This window comes from Podarcis vaucheri, assembly GCF_965113315.1.
Source record: "Podarcis vaucheri genome assembly, chromosome: 4".
Lineage (NCBI taxonomy): Eukaryota > Metazoa > Chordata > Lepidosauria > Squamata > Lacertidae > Podarcis > Podarcis vaucheri.
Genome location: NC_138762.1, coordinates 50,192,743 through 50,207,361, shown reverse-complemented (window position 1 = coordinate 50,207,361; position 14,619 = coordinate 50,192,743). Strand labels below are relative to the sequence as shown.

At 39.5% G+C, this 14,619-nt stretch overlaps 1 protein-coding gene and 1 long non-coding RNA gene across 2 annotated transcripts in view; one reads left to right on the top strand and one right to left on the bottom strand.

Annotated features, from left to right (window-relative positions):
* The window catches only part of LOC309531363, a 35,821-nt gene that overhangs the window by 14,474 nt on the left and 6,728 nt on the right, over nt 1-14,619 (top strand). The window lies entirely within an intron of this gene.
* Nucleotides 6,254-14,619, bottom strand: part of CXADR (CXADR cell adhesion molecule) — a 31,092-nt gene continuing 22,726 nt past the window's right edge. The window contains exon 8 of the mRNA XM_082220788.1: nt 6,254-6,783. Coding sequence (XP_082076914.1) covers nt 6,742-6,783 — 42 coding nt within the window. The 3' untranslated portion in view covers nt 6,254-6,741. The remainder of the gene's footprint in view (nt 6,784-14,619) is intronic.

Here is a 14,619-nt window from a genome sequence, read left to right as displayed (position 1 = left end):
AGGTTCTTCTTGGTTTTGATTGGTATCTAGTTGCTCTAAGCACTCATTTTATCTCATTACATTATTGGCTAAATACTATTAATGAGGTGATTATCCTGTATATCAGCACGGATCCCAGGGTATTAGCCATATGACACGCATTTGAGATTAATTAGGTTGTTCCAACTCAATATTTGGAATTCTATCTTTATACTTCTTAGTGAATTTGATAAGATGAATTATGTATGCTCTGCCACCTTGTTATACATTTGTTATCAGCTGTCAGTCTTCTTTGAGCCTGTCACCCCCTTTAGACACTAGTTCATGTCATGGACTATTCACTAACATTATAACTACTTGGGCTCAGGGTATTTTTTATTCTTCTTATTATAATAATTCCATGTCTCAGTTACCCTGAATAGACACTTAGGAAAGGATACTAGGACTCAGAAATTCACTTCACATAATGCTAAGCTACTTCTAACTGAAGCGCAAGTCAAAATGACAACCTAGACAGACCCCGGTCAATTATCCAAAATCCCCAGTGTCTCCCCATGTCTTGTTTGAGTTGTTCTCAACACTTTCCATGCACGCAGATTACATTTCATGAGACAAACTCTTTAAATATTTACTTGTCAGCTCAGCCTAAAAGCAAAGGACGTTACAAAAGTTCAGACAAATGAACCATATTCTGAATATCCCCATTTCATGACCTATGAAAACAGCGAGAAAAGTCTTTTGCACACAAATGTAAACCTTAGCCATAGGCTGTGCTGAAAACAAATTGGATATGAGAGGCAAACTGTGATTTCTTTGGGTTCACACCATTTGCTAATATTTAAGAATGTAAAAGTATACCAATGATCTAGCTAGCGAAATATTCCATGTGACAGTAAGCAAATGCCGCAGAGTGGCAAGCAGAGTGTGGGAGAAATCTCTCCTTTGGTTATTCCTCAGCATCTGACAATCAAAACAGCAGATCAAAGGATCCAAGGGAGGGGGCACATTTATTACATTTTTATCCTAAGAGCTCAGCACAGCACCCCTGGTTGTCGCGAGGCAGCTAGGCTGAAAGACAGCAACCAGACCAAGGTCACCTAGCTTCTTGGCCATGTGGGGATCGGAACTTGGATTTCCCTGATGCTTTTCCAAATATCTAATTACTGTACTGGATGGGCCTTTAACCACACCTTTTGATCCAGCTTATGCATTTTTGCCAAGTGTGTACAGTCCCCTCTTTTCTACTGTGGACCTATATTTACTGGAGGGCCACATGTTTTGGAAGAAGCATATGCTTCTCCAAGTTTAAAAAGGAGGTTTAGATAGAGGTGCTGCTGGGGGGGGGGGAGAAGACGAGGAAATAGCTCCTTTGCAAAAGCAGCAATTTCCTTTAGCAGATAGCCTTCCAGCAGCTTCCACCTCAAGCTTCCTGCTTGGCAGGGGGTTGGACTCGATGGCCCTTGTGGTCTCTTCCAACTCTATGATTCTATGATTCAAAGCCTCATACTACTGTTAGAAATAGTTATAAACGTAAAACACATTTGGGGAAGAAGCTGGAGTCAGCTGACGTGAAGTAAAAAGAGTAAGTTCATGATACATGTATGATGGGTCATGAACACACTGTGTCTTGGTATGTAGGCTTTTAGTGTGGTGTTGTTTAGGGTGGCGCTGTGGTCTAAACCACTGAGCCTCTTGGACCTGCCAGTCAGAAGGTCGGTGGTTCAAATCCCTGTGACAGGGTGAGCTCCTGTTGCTCTGTCCCAGCTCCTGCCAACCTAGCAGTTTGAAAGCATACCAGTGCAAGTAGATAAATAGGTACCGCTGAGGCAGGAAGGTAAACAGCGTTTCCATGCGCTCTGGTTTACATCATGGTGTTCCCTTGTGCCAGAAGGAGTTAGTCATGCTGGCCACATGACCCGGAATGCTGTGGGCAGACAAACATTGGCTCCCTCAGCCTGGAAGCGAGATGAGCGCCATAGCCCCATAGTCGCCTTTGACTGGACTTAACCGTCCAGGGGTCCTTTCCTTTACCTTCTTTTTTACCTCTTAATTAGCCACCTCTTAATAATCCACCCTTCCCTGCGATGGGGTAAGCTCCCGTTGCTCGGTCCCTGCTCCTGCCAACCTAGCAGTTTGAAAGCATGTCAAAGTGCAAGTAGATAAATAGGTACCGCTCCGGCGGGAAGGTAAACGGTGTTTCCGTGCGCTGCTCTGGTTTGCCAGAAGCGGCTTAGTCATGCTGGCCACATGACCAGGAAGCTGTACTCCGGATCCCTCAGCCAGTAAAGCGAGATGAGCACCGCAACCCCAGAGTCGTCTGCGACTGGACCTAACGGTCAGGGATCCCTTTACCTAACCATCCAGGGGTCCTTTACCTTCTTTTTTACCTCTTAATTAGCCACCCTCCACCATAAGGTCCCAGGGTATGAACAGTTAATTGCAATTTCAGCACCATTATCTGTGATCCAAATGCTCCATGTTTTAGGTCTCTGAGTCTGGCATCAAGAATCACAAAACAGAGAAACCAGTAGGAGAACACTTCAATCTCCCAGGACATTCTATACAAGATCTCAAAGTAGCTGTTTTACTACAAAGGAATTTCAGAAATAGACTGGAAAGAGAAGCTGCTGAATTACAACTCATTACCTAACTTAAAACAATGGAGAGACCTGGTCTGAACAGAGACATTGGATTCTTATCTCATTATACATGACTAAGCCATTTCTCACCTTCTCACCCTTTGCCTTTTCCTGTAAGACCTATTACAGTCCTTAAGAGTCGTCAACAGGCTCATCCCAGCTATCTGCCAATCTCCGATTCCCACCACCCTTCTGAGTAATACCCCTCCCCACCTTCTCAATATATAGAAGGATCTGGCAACTTCTGTTTCAGTGTATCTGAAGAAGTGTGCATGCACACGAAAGCTTATACCAAGAACTAACTTAGTTGGTCTTTAAGGTGCTACAGGAAGGAATTTTTTTATTTTGACTATGGCAGACCAACACGGCTACCCATCTGTAACTGGAACCATTTATTTTGACTTCTTTAGTTTTCACATTCCCCCCATCCTCTCCAGCCTACAACAGCCACCCACAATTCTCTTGAGTCAGAGCTGTTCAATTACCTCCAAGAGATGTGTTTCCAAACAAGAGGTTTAAGGATTGCAGACTTCCTGAATAAGCACATTTTCTGTGGGTGAGTCAGCCAGCCCACAGAAAGAGATAATCCCTGGTAATAAACTACTGCTTTCTCCCTGAAAGAGCAACACACACCGTTTGCAGGAAGGAGGGAAAGAAAAAAAAAGGAAGAGCAACTATCAGTTGTTGTTTTTAACAGAATGAAAGAATGTTGTCTTAGCTGACCTGCTGGTGTAGCAATCTATTTCAGGAAATCTGAGATTGAGCAATAAAAGCAATTATCCCAAAATAATTTTTAAACTACAAGTGTCATTTTCAATACTTTGTACATGGCATCAAATATTCAACTATACTTTCCATAATATAACATTAGATCAAAATCTCCTGCTTCTTCAGCAAGTCATACAAAACTTTATTTTTTTTGGAAGCTGCCTAAAGCCTCCTTGGGAAACTAATTTCATCCCTCAAAATTCAGGAGGTATTGATCACCACAGTGGATGTATTTATTCTGATATTTCCATACTGTTTTGACCTCTCTGTTGCTTTTACGCAGTCATAAAATCAGCCCACAGTGCATTCAAGTTTAGTGACCCCGGTGTTAGCTTTGTAATATTTGAGAGGGCGCTAACACCCCCAGCCAAAATATTCTTACTGATATTCCTTTCTGCAAAACCCAGATCTAACAGCATTTAGTAATGCTTTGCTAACGGCACATTATCATAAACCATTCCAAGCATCTATTTGTTATAGTAGAAATGCTAGGGTCAAATCATGTGCTATGTCAAACTACCTCTTTATATGTTATTCAGAACAAACATTATGGCCAGCAAGGCACTTTTTGTTCCACACAGCAGGCTTCACATACCAAGAACTTCTTGTTTATTTCTAACCTCTTCCCAACACAGAGCTTCAAGGGAAGTATTACACAGGTTGCCAGTCTTCCTCCTTCCTTCATTAATCACCTGGATTTAAATTAAACATGAATCAACCTAACAGTGTTGCAAACTGGCAACACCTCAATGTCTCTACTGGTACTGAAGGATAGGAGAGAATGGTGAGGTACCTTATGAACTTAAATAGAAGAATCCCCCCCAGCATTTGATGGAAAGGTCATGCTAAAATTAGTTTATATCGGCTCAGGGTCTGGAATATTACTACTACAGTAAAATAAAATGAATAAAAAATGCTTCAAATCTCAGTATGATGGAAGATACAAGTGTTGAAGAGGCACTGAAAAGGAGTTCATTTTCAGTTTCCTAGCACATCTTTCAAGTTCCAAGGTCTAGTAGCAGATAACATCACGTTGCTATGTGAACTATAGGAAATGTATACAGTGGCAACTGAATTGCTAAAAGCGTAATCTGAGACTCCATATGAAGCTGCCTTGTATTGATTTGGACACTGGTCCATACAAGACGATGACTGGCAGCCATTTTTCAGGGTTTCAGACAGGAATCTCCGTCAGCCCTACCTGGGGCTACCAAGGAATGAACCCAAGACCTTTTACATACAAACCAGAGATACTCTACCACTGAGATGTGGTCCTTCAGTTTGTTATTATTTACAGAAGCTATTTAAAAGAATAGAATTTATTTTAATCTTATTTTAATTTTTAATAAAAAATGTTTCTAGCCTGCCTTTCTTCACACAGTGAAACTAGGGCAAGGTACAAGAAATGAATGCGGAGGAAAATATCAATTACAAATCATCAGAAAAACAATAAAACAGAAACAGACAGAAAATTATGGCAAAGTCAGTAGTACCAGTAAACCAGTATCAGAATCCGACCAAGTCATTAACATCCCACAAAAAGGCCTGTTGGAATAAATTAATTTTAGATTTCATTATTTTTCATTTATTAATTAAATGTATCTGCCACTTTTTACCAAAAAAAATAAAAAATAAAAAAGTCTAACAGCAATTTATGGTACATAAGACTGAACCAGCAGAGGTCTTGTTTTCCATCTCAATCTGAGCTTCAGCCCCTAAAAGCTAACAGAGGCCAACATCTAGCACATAATGCTAATTTAAGTACTGTTAAGTGCTAAGAAGCAGAAGTTTAATTCAGGCAAGACAGAAACTATAGTGGGTCAGTCTAGGGATAGAGAGTCAACAGATCTACCCATCTAGATGAGTGTGCAAGGTACAAGGTGTGGTGGAAACATCTTTCAGGAACAAATTCCCTCATGGATGAACTTCTGGGACTGCATGCCAATGGTGGGCAGGGCCAGTACTAAAATGGGCAGGCCTACCATCTCTCTCTCTCCTCTATTCCCCCCCCCCACACACCAATTCACACACATCCACACATCATGTGCCTCCGTTCCCCTCCATTCATATTCTCTTATACACACAAAGTATTGAAAACGGTATTAGGAGTCTTGCCAGAGGGCGGTGTGGAGGAAGGAGGGAAGGACTAAGCCAGGGGTAGGCAACCTAAGGCCCAAGGGCCACAAGGGGCCCACGGGGGTCGCTTAACTGGCCCCTGAACCGAGTTGCCCGCTCGGCGAGTCCCCACACGCTGCGCTAAACCAGCAAAGCGCAGTGCAGGGACTCGCTTCCACAGTGCCAGAAATTGCATCTGTGCATGCTCAGATGCCAAAAATAGTGTCTGTGCAGATGCAGACGTCGGAAATTGCGGCTGCACAAACAATCCGGCCCATGGAGGGATCTCTGCTGGAGGGAACCGGCCCAGGTGAGGTAAACCTTGCCGACCCCTGGACTAAGCCTTGCCTCCTAAATAGCCCTCTGGGAGGGTGTTAGGCTTGGAAAAAATGCTACTCAGTGGAAGTTAATGGGTGGCTTTTATATGTCTTGTAAGTCAGAGGTTCTCCACTCCAGCCTATTCTTCCTGCATCGCAATATCAGCCAATACAGAATTCTGTGGGCTCACCCTCCTGAGAAGGAAAGTTGGTGGTGAACATATTATTCAATTGCACTGGCTTCTCATTTGTTTCAAGACCCAAATCGAAGTGCTAGTAATGACAGTATCTAAGAAGCAGTCACCAGGTTCACTGCAAAAAAATCTTAAGAGCACAATGCTTAAAATTACCGAACCACCATGCAAATCATAAAAATCAATGGCGATTACAATAGTTCCCAACTTCAATGGATAAACATGTGCTGTACATGTAAGGTATCATCATACAAAATTTTATTAAGTGTTACAAAGCACAAGTATTTTAAAAAGGTGTGTTTGTGTTTAAAAAATCAGAAGATTAAAAAAGACAGCACCAAAATATACAGTATGGAAGGCACATGTTGCTTCAAACATACTAATTCATTGCTAAGTGTAATTTCATACAAATCTAAGCAAATAGATTGAATTAATTAACCACAAAAATTATGAGCTACATTGTTATCTGGGTTGATCTTTGGAATTTGCACACAGATCCAGTGTTAACCTTCGTATTTCCCCACATATTCATGTCTAGGACTATTACAATGGAAGAAATCTTTAAAGCAAAACATGTTGTAAACATTCAGCAGGGAAAATGCTACCTGCATTATAAATTTAGTCTACATTACCATCTTGTCTGTAGATTCTAAAAGTTATGACAAAATACAGAGTACTTCATTTGTTCCGTAACTTGAAATTCATGACAAACAAGTTGTTTCTTCAAGTTTATACCACTGTTATGTCACCCATCCTGCACGCGTGGCCATACTATAAATAGAGAAAATATTATCAATCAATACAGAGCTCTAGTATATTCAAGTATAAATAATCAATTTGAACTGGAATATAAAAAAATTAATCCAGACACCCTTGAGCTGTAAAATTGTCGTGGCTGGATAACTGCAATTCAAATTGTAAAGTCAATGAAATTAAAATTGTGCAAATGCTCCAGGATCCAAATTCTCCCCTCCAATAAAACCAGTTCTACTTATTCAAAAAGAATATTCATCAAGCTAAGTGGTTTAGGATTCTTTCTGTTGTATGTTTGTTTTATATAGCGTATCTCAAACCTAATTCACAAACACAAGTGCTACTACTCTTTCCATCCCAGATTAGGAATATGTTACACATGAATTTTCTTTTTTACATATAATCAAATCATTCTGAACAAGATGGTGCACATTACAAAAGTAAGAAACACTGCAGAATTGCTTGTACTTCTGACTCCCAATTCTAAAGACTGAAGGAGCAGGTGGGAAGCAAGATGTAGAACTCAAGGTTACGAGTACGAGGCAGAATTCAAAAACACAAAACAATTGACATTTTTGACCCCCTACTTTTAATTTGTGTAGGTATCTTAGTTTGTTTCTGCAGTCAATTTTAAATAAACCTTTCCTGCTCTGACTGTTGCATCTCCCTCCCAAACTTCCACTCCAAATTCTTATCAAGTTCTGGAAGCTGATGTTCCACTGACATTATTCGCATAACTGTCTCCAAGGCTGTTGCCTTCTTTTAATTCTTATTCATTCTGTTTTCATCTCTAGGTCTAGGTCTGTTATCATTTTAATGATCATTCTTTCCTCCCCCCCCTTTTTTTTTTAAAAAAAAAACTGTTTTAGAGGGGGGGAGCCCAGAGGACTCAGTGTTATAAGCTTCAGACAGTCTTTTATTAAGCCTTAAAGCCTTCTGAATTTGGCACAATGGTCTGGATCCAAGATTCCATGTGGGATGAATGCATCCAGCTAAAGAACAGAAGAATGACTATCCAGAAGATATTTTTCTGATTGTGCAAGCACTTGCAAAACCATTTGCACAAAATCATTTCCTATTTTCTCCTAAATTCAGTACTTTTAACATTTTGCTTTATTTGTATCTCACACCTTCAACACTGCAGTGCTCTCGAGTGGTTTACAGCTTAAATCCCTTGCATATATGCAAAGTGAGTCCTAAACCCTCCTTGTGTATATTTACCAACTGATTTAGGATTTTAAAAATAGGTATGTACTGTATTGACTCAAATGTAAGGCCAAATTACGTCGCAAAAAATGGGTGTGCATTAGATTTGATGGCGCCAGCGAATACTTCTTTGGTTTCAAGGGTTTTTTTAAAAAAAATTGAGGCACGCAATACATTCGCTGGTGCATTAGAATCACATAAATATGGTAGTTAATGAGAGCCCACTAACATAAAACTAACTTGCATGCTACAATGTCCCAGGTTTCGGTATGGGCAGGAACTCCTTGACCTAGAGGTGAGCAGAATTTAGGCTTGTGGGATCTAGTGGGGTTTTTTTCTTCTTTAACACCCAAATCCCTCAACCAGAGCCAGGTGCAAAACCGTGGTAATGGGGGAAACATAGAATGATAAATATTTAAGAAATAGATGCCAGTTAAGGGAAAAGGAAAAGGAAATTTTTACTTCGTACAGGAACTACATAGCATAAGAAACAATGGATATGCAGAAATAGCCACAAATCTTTCTTTATTCCATTTATGAACCGCTTGCCATAAAGCATTTAAAAGCAATTTTGAAAAGAAAAACATCTACAATAAAAAGATGTATTTTAAAAAGTTCAAGTACAATACAGATAGTCATTTAAAATACAGGCTGGAAAAGGAAGGCCTTCAGCAGGAATAAAAAATATAAGAGAGAGAACCTCTGTCTGATATGTAACAGACTTTTAAAGGATATTAATGTTGCAAGTGTTCATTAGAAGTACTGGAAGCAAATAAAGCAGAATGCCCTGGTTAGCTCAATTTAGGTCTACTAACAGACTACCTGTCACAAGGAATCTTCAACCAAGGGATTTTCTCAGCCAACAAAACTACCTCTTTCCCTTATAAGCACATCATCACAAGGGAAACAAGGAAGAATTGATGTCTCAACTTTTTGTATGATTTGGCATGATCAGGGTGTACTATTTCTGTTCTAGAGAAGTGTTCTTTCCTGCTTCCAGAGTCTTCTCATCTGATGCATTAAGACCTGTCCCAGGAATTTATATCTCCCTAGAAGTGCAGTGAACCAAAAAAGATTTTTTCCAAGTGCCTTAGATAAGTTTGGTCTCTGATGAACTGACATGTCAGTGGCTTCTTCCTCTGACAGCTTCGCTATAAAGGAATTTAACTTTGGGCTTTATGGCTATTGGTAGATCAGGCAAGTTTATATTGTACAGTGAGAACAAGAGATCAGTTTATGCAAAAAACACAAATGTCCCTTAACTACTCATCTTTTCAATAATGGCAGGGTGAAATATCAGCCCCTTTAGTTCCATTATAGTGTGTGTGTGTGTGTGTGTGTGTGTGTGTAAACACACAAACACAAAAACACACACACACATACACACACTATGGGAACAGCTGCATGCCGAAACGCTTTCAAAATTCAATGCTGTGAAATAATTGCATCTTAGAATATTTTATTAACCAAGGATGTTCTATATTCAAGATACAGAAATTCGCTATGTGGAATTGAAATGAACGCCATAGAGATGAACAGGAAATTAAACTTAAATTGGTTTTATAGAACCAATGCGGTTTTTAAAAGAAAGTTTATACAGTATCATCACTCAGAGGAAGAAAATACAAAGCTTTATCTTTTTTTAAAAAAAATAAAATATTAACCGACCAATCAAATCAAATTAAGTCACATCACATAAGTTCCGAATTACAAAGCCGAATTTTAAATACAAAGCTTTATCATCTTGAAGGGGAATAAAACATTTTAGATAGTCTGTTATGCATTAACAAATCCTGGCTGATCCAAGCCAAATGTTTCGTAAATCAAAACTTTTAGCAGTGATATAGGATGCTTCAAAAATGTGATATGAAATCACTAAAAAGAAAAAAATCTCTTAAAATTAATATACCACTTGATTGTAAGAAAGATCTCAAAATTGTTTACAAAAGGAGTACAACAATGAAATTTATGCCACAAGGGTGAATGAATTATTTTTCTATCAGTGCAGTTTTATTATTCAGGTATGGCAGCGTCAGCCTATTTAAAGGACAATATGCATTTGCAAAGCACCCCTCCTCCGCCACTTACTTAAAATGCTTTGCGAAATACTGAATAATGCTATAAGCAGCTGAGTTGGGAAATGGTTGGTGCATGTTGTATAGACAAACTCTTTTATGAGATTATGTAGTCTTTGAGTAGTCTTATACCAACCCCCGCCCCAACAAGGGAATTTTTTACACATTTGCCAAAGGCAAAAAGAATCAAGGCACTAGGGTCTACAAATGGGTCATGTCATACATCTAAACTTTTCACCATTTTAAGACGTGTGTGAGAGAGATAAGCAGTATAAACTAAAAAGCATTTCTACTGTTTCTAACCAATATTAAGCAACATTTATGCAACAATGAGGAGCTACTTACTTTACACCAGAGGTCAAGTGTCTGGTTTATATTTTATTTAGGCCACCCCATTCAAAAAGAAAGTACCTGTCAACTTGTGTGTGTGTGTATATATGTGTGTGTGTGTGTGTGTGTGTGTGTGTGTGTGTGTGTATATATATATATATATATACACACACACACACACACACACACACACACACACACACACTAAGCAGCACCCTTGGTTCCCCCCACCCCCAGGCAAAAAAAATTTTGCAGTTAGGTTGTCAACCCAAGATCCAGCTTTCAGCATACTCTTTGTGATATTATACCTGGAAATGGAACAAGCAAGATCACAAGAACATTTATCCGAAGGCTTACGGATAGCTTCCTGAAGCCTGCATTCGCTCCATAGGATGCACACACATTTCCCCTTCATTTTTGGAGGGGGAAAAGTGTGTCCTATAGAGCGAAAAATACGGTACTTCATGTTGGCAAATTCATTTTCAGTCGTCATTCGGATTCTCCTCCATTCTCCACCCCTTTCTAATCCTGGTTATTAACATCAGTCCAGGTACTTATCGGTGGCCTGGTTTGCATGACACACTTAAGCCAAACATTGGTTTAGTGAGATTATGAAAACATGTGGGCTCCTGGAGAAAACATGTGGGCTCACAACATATTTGCTTCTCTGCTGTTCTGAGTTAAGCCAAAGCTTGCCTTACTGTGTTGTCCAAACTGAAGCTTATGGTAAAGACAGAGGTGCTGTGTGGGTAATTGATCTGGATAACTGATCAATTTCCTGCTTTGGATGGGGTTTTTGTCTGGCTGGAATGTTTTTGTTTGGCTGGAATGTATCCTTTAACTTCTGCCTCTCTGTGGTCTGGATGGAGAAGAGGGCTGGTGCGTGTGGGTGTAAAAACCAACTCTCTGTACCAAGGAAAAACTTGCATTAATTGCTTGGCCCACTTTTAACCTTTGGCCCTTTCTGGCATTGAGGCTACAGAAGGATGCCCATATGGGAATGGGGCCTTTGGTGTGACAAGAAAGTTCCCCGCCCCAGCCAAAATCCAACCTTAAGGTTACCAGCGCATGAGCCACAATGCTTAGGCTATGTTAAGATCTGGAAGAACCAGTGTAGCCTAAGGTTAAATAAAACTTGCAGTTCAATGGGGGGAAAGTATTAATCTATAGGCCAAGACCCAACATTTGTCACTCCATTCCCTGAAGCTTCTACTCCTATTCCCAGAGAGATGTTAAGTCCCACAGATATTTGTTGGCATACGTCTGTCCCAGGAGACACTGGAGGACTGCTCCTTTGAACTGTTGGAAGGTTGCAGCGCCTGCTGTTGCTGTAGAGAAAGATATGGGAGAGACCTGTTTTGTTACAGCTGAGGCAAATGAAGGCACCTGGTTGTGCTGCTGCAGATGCATCATGGTGTTTCTTCTCTCTGTGCTCCCCCAGCAGTCATTCCTCCTCTGGTCACTGCTATGGATACGCAACCTGACTATCTGTCTCCAGGCACTGTGGTTGTCTGCACACGGCAGGGTTGATGTTGCCATTCCTCAGGTCACATTTGCAGACATCTTCGTAATGCAGTTGGTCTGCCAATGGACCTGGTGCCCTAAGCCCCATAGAGCGCATCCTTGGGGATCCTGCCATCTTCCATTCTGTGGACATGACCAAGCCAACATAGGCGTCACTGAGAAAGGAGCGCAAACATGCTCGGAATGTGGGAGAGCACATATTTGTTTGAAACTCTGTACTGCTACGTGACACCCAAAATCTTCAGTCCATATGAAAGGCATGAGGCGTCGCTCCTGATGGTTTTAAGTTGCCCATGGCTAACAAATTGCACTTCCTCTTGCCGCACATACTTTAGTTTGTTTTGCTAAGCATATTGTATTACTGAAAATACTACAGTATGGATGGTTATAGAATTAGAGGTGATGGGAAAGGGCAATCTATTTACTACAAGAAAGCAGGAGCATCTAGCACAGAGAAAGCTGGCAGCTACAACACAGGCTCTCAACTATGTTCCTCGATTCACCAGCTGTGCCCAGAGATGTCAGCTTGCTTCAGCCTCAAAAGTAATCATTCACTAGTCCAAAGCCTTGCATAGCTTTTGTGCTTTATTAACTTGGCACCATATGATTCAGTATGGCGAATTAGATAAAAGTAGCAGAAGAAAGGTATAAGCAGAAAGGGAATGCAAGTCCTAAATTGATTTATAATTTTATCAAGCATCACACCTTTGACAACAAACGAATTCTACTCTTCATATTTTCAGAGTAAGAGTGGGATATAATTTATTATTAGAGCTCCATTATACTACAGGACCAGTAGTATAACAATCATAGTATTCTCAGGTTTTGATTTCTGAGCATCATTAACTATCTTTTGCATGCTTTGAGGACAAGCCTTTCTGGGCTTTGTGAATTTTTAACTCAACCCATAATCTTAAAATTGGCTTCAGATGTTATGACGACATGTTTTTCTTTAAAGCAAAAGTAGAACTTTTGCAATCATACCATGAATGGGAAAACTACAAAAATTTCTACACACAAAGAGAATTTTAAAAGTATGAGTTTGGAATTTGTATGCAATCTGGGAATAGTACCCATAGTTTACAGCACAGTCTGGCATGAACAAAGTGCCGATTCCCCCCCCCCCTTATAAATTCTAACTGTTGTTGATAGGAAGTACCTTTTGCTTATGGTCGCCAATTTAACGTTAATCAACATTTCATATCTGTAATATTTGTTAACTTTGTGAATATATTCAGAAATGTTTATCTGGGTGTTTATTCTTTTTTTTAAACTTTAGGTAATTGTTGCTCTAATGTAAACAAATATATATCTCATTGCAACAATGTTAAACAGATGAAAATGAATAAAAGCTATGTTACCAAAAAAAATATGAATGAGTTTAGGGTTTTCTCATGTTCTCTAGTTTTCCAAATGTCTGGAATACTGGTGGGAAAGTATCTTATCATTAGTTTCACCCCAATCTTAAACACTACAGGAACCCTGTTGTGAACAAATATTCGTATTTTGCTTTTAGATAGTTACTGAAACGTTCTCTTAGGTGAGGCTCAGCCAATTTATACTACTAGCAAGTGGAATCTGTATGATTTAATACATGGTTTTAGATTGTTATGTATCAATTTATTTTTATTGCATATGGATTTTTGTTTTTACATGTCTTTCCTACAGACACACTTGTTGGGAAGCAGTTTATAAATCCTGAAAGCAAATAATGTACCAAGCTCTCTTCCTGTTACAACAATGAAAAGGGTTAGCTACTTTCAAGAATCTAGACTCTTATTTGTGGAAAACCTGGGGGGGGGGGGAATAAACTATCATGCCTGCTATCAATTTTTGAAAATCCTAAAGAGATTTAATGAAGGATTTATAAACAGCTTCCCAAGAAGTGCTTCCAAGTGCTTTGCACAACAGAAATGTCAAAAACCAAAATATAATTAAAATATATACACAATAACATCCGGACACTCCAGACTCCATTCTTGATAGACCTGCTCTTTCTATATAACGAAGGTACAGTATACCAAAAAAAAAACAACCCTCAATAGTTTCAATGTTCACACACCTACTCATTCAATCATCTGTCTGACAACATACATTATACTTTAGTTAAAATATCTAAAATCCAATAATAAGCACAAGGCTAAACAGATATGCAATAAAAAAGCAATTACTTTTTACAAGCCATCTTTATGTTTTCATAAAACATGTCGTCATCCTCTGGAAATACAAAGTTCATGTGATTTGCATTGTGTTAAAAATATTTTATGTGATTTTCCTTTTCATGAAAGGGAGAACATAAAACTTACTAAATATATAGAAAGCACACATCAACTAAGTCTTCAGCATATTCAGGAATACAAATATGCAGGAGTATAAATACTTAAGATAAAAAAACCCAAGGTTGCTGGCCATACTGGGTGTGCAGTTATTACGATTTCCCCTTTTGGACTACGTGCAGATTGAAAGCTGAAGTTCCACACATAGCCAGGCATGATTGGAGCTTAATGTTGGCTGCTTTCGTGGTGCATCGCGTCCAAATTATGCGTAGGCACCTACTTGGGAAGTGTTAAGGTTTAATTCCATGTTTCACTGTCCCTTGGATGCAAAGGCAACTGCATTAGCACAGTAGAAAATGTGCATCAATATAGCTAACAGCCACCCTAAACCCACAATTCCTTCTAGTTTGCTGTCTGATGTGTTAGAATACATTTGCAAAAAG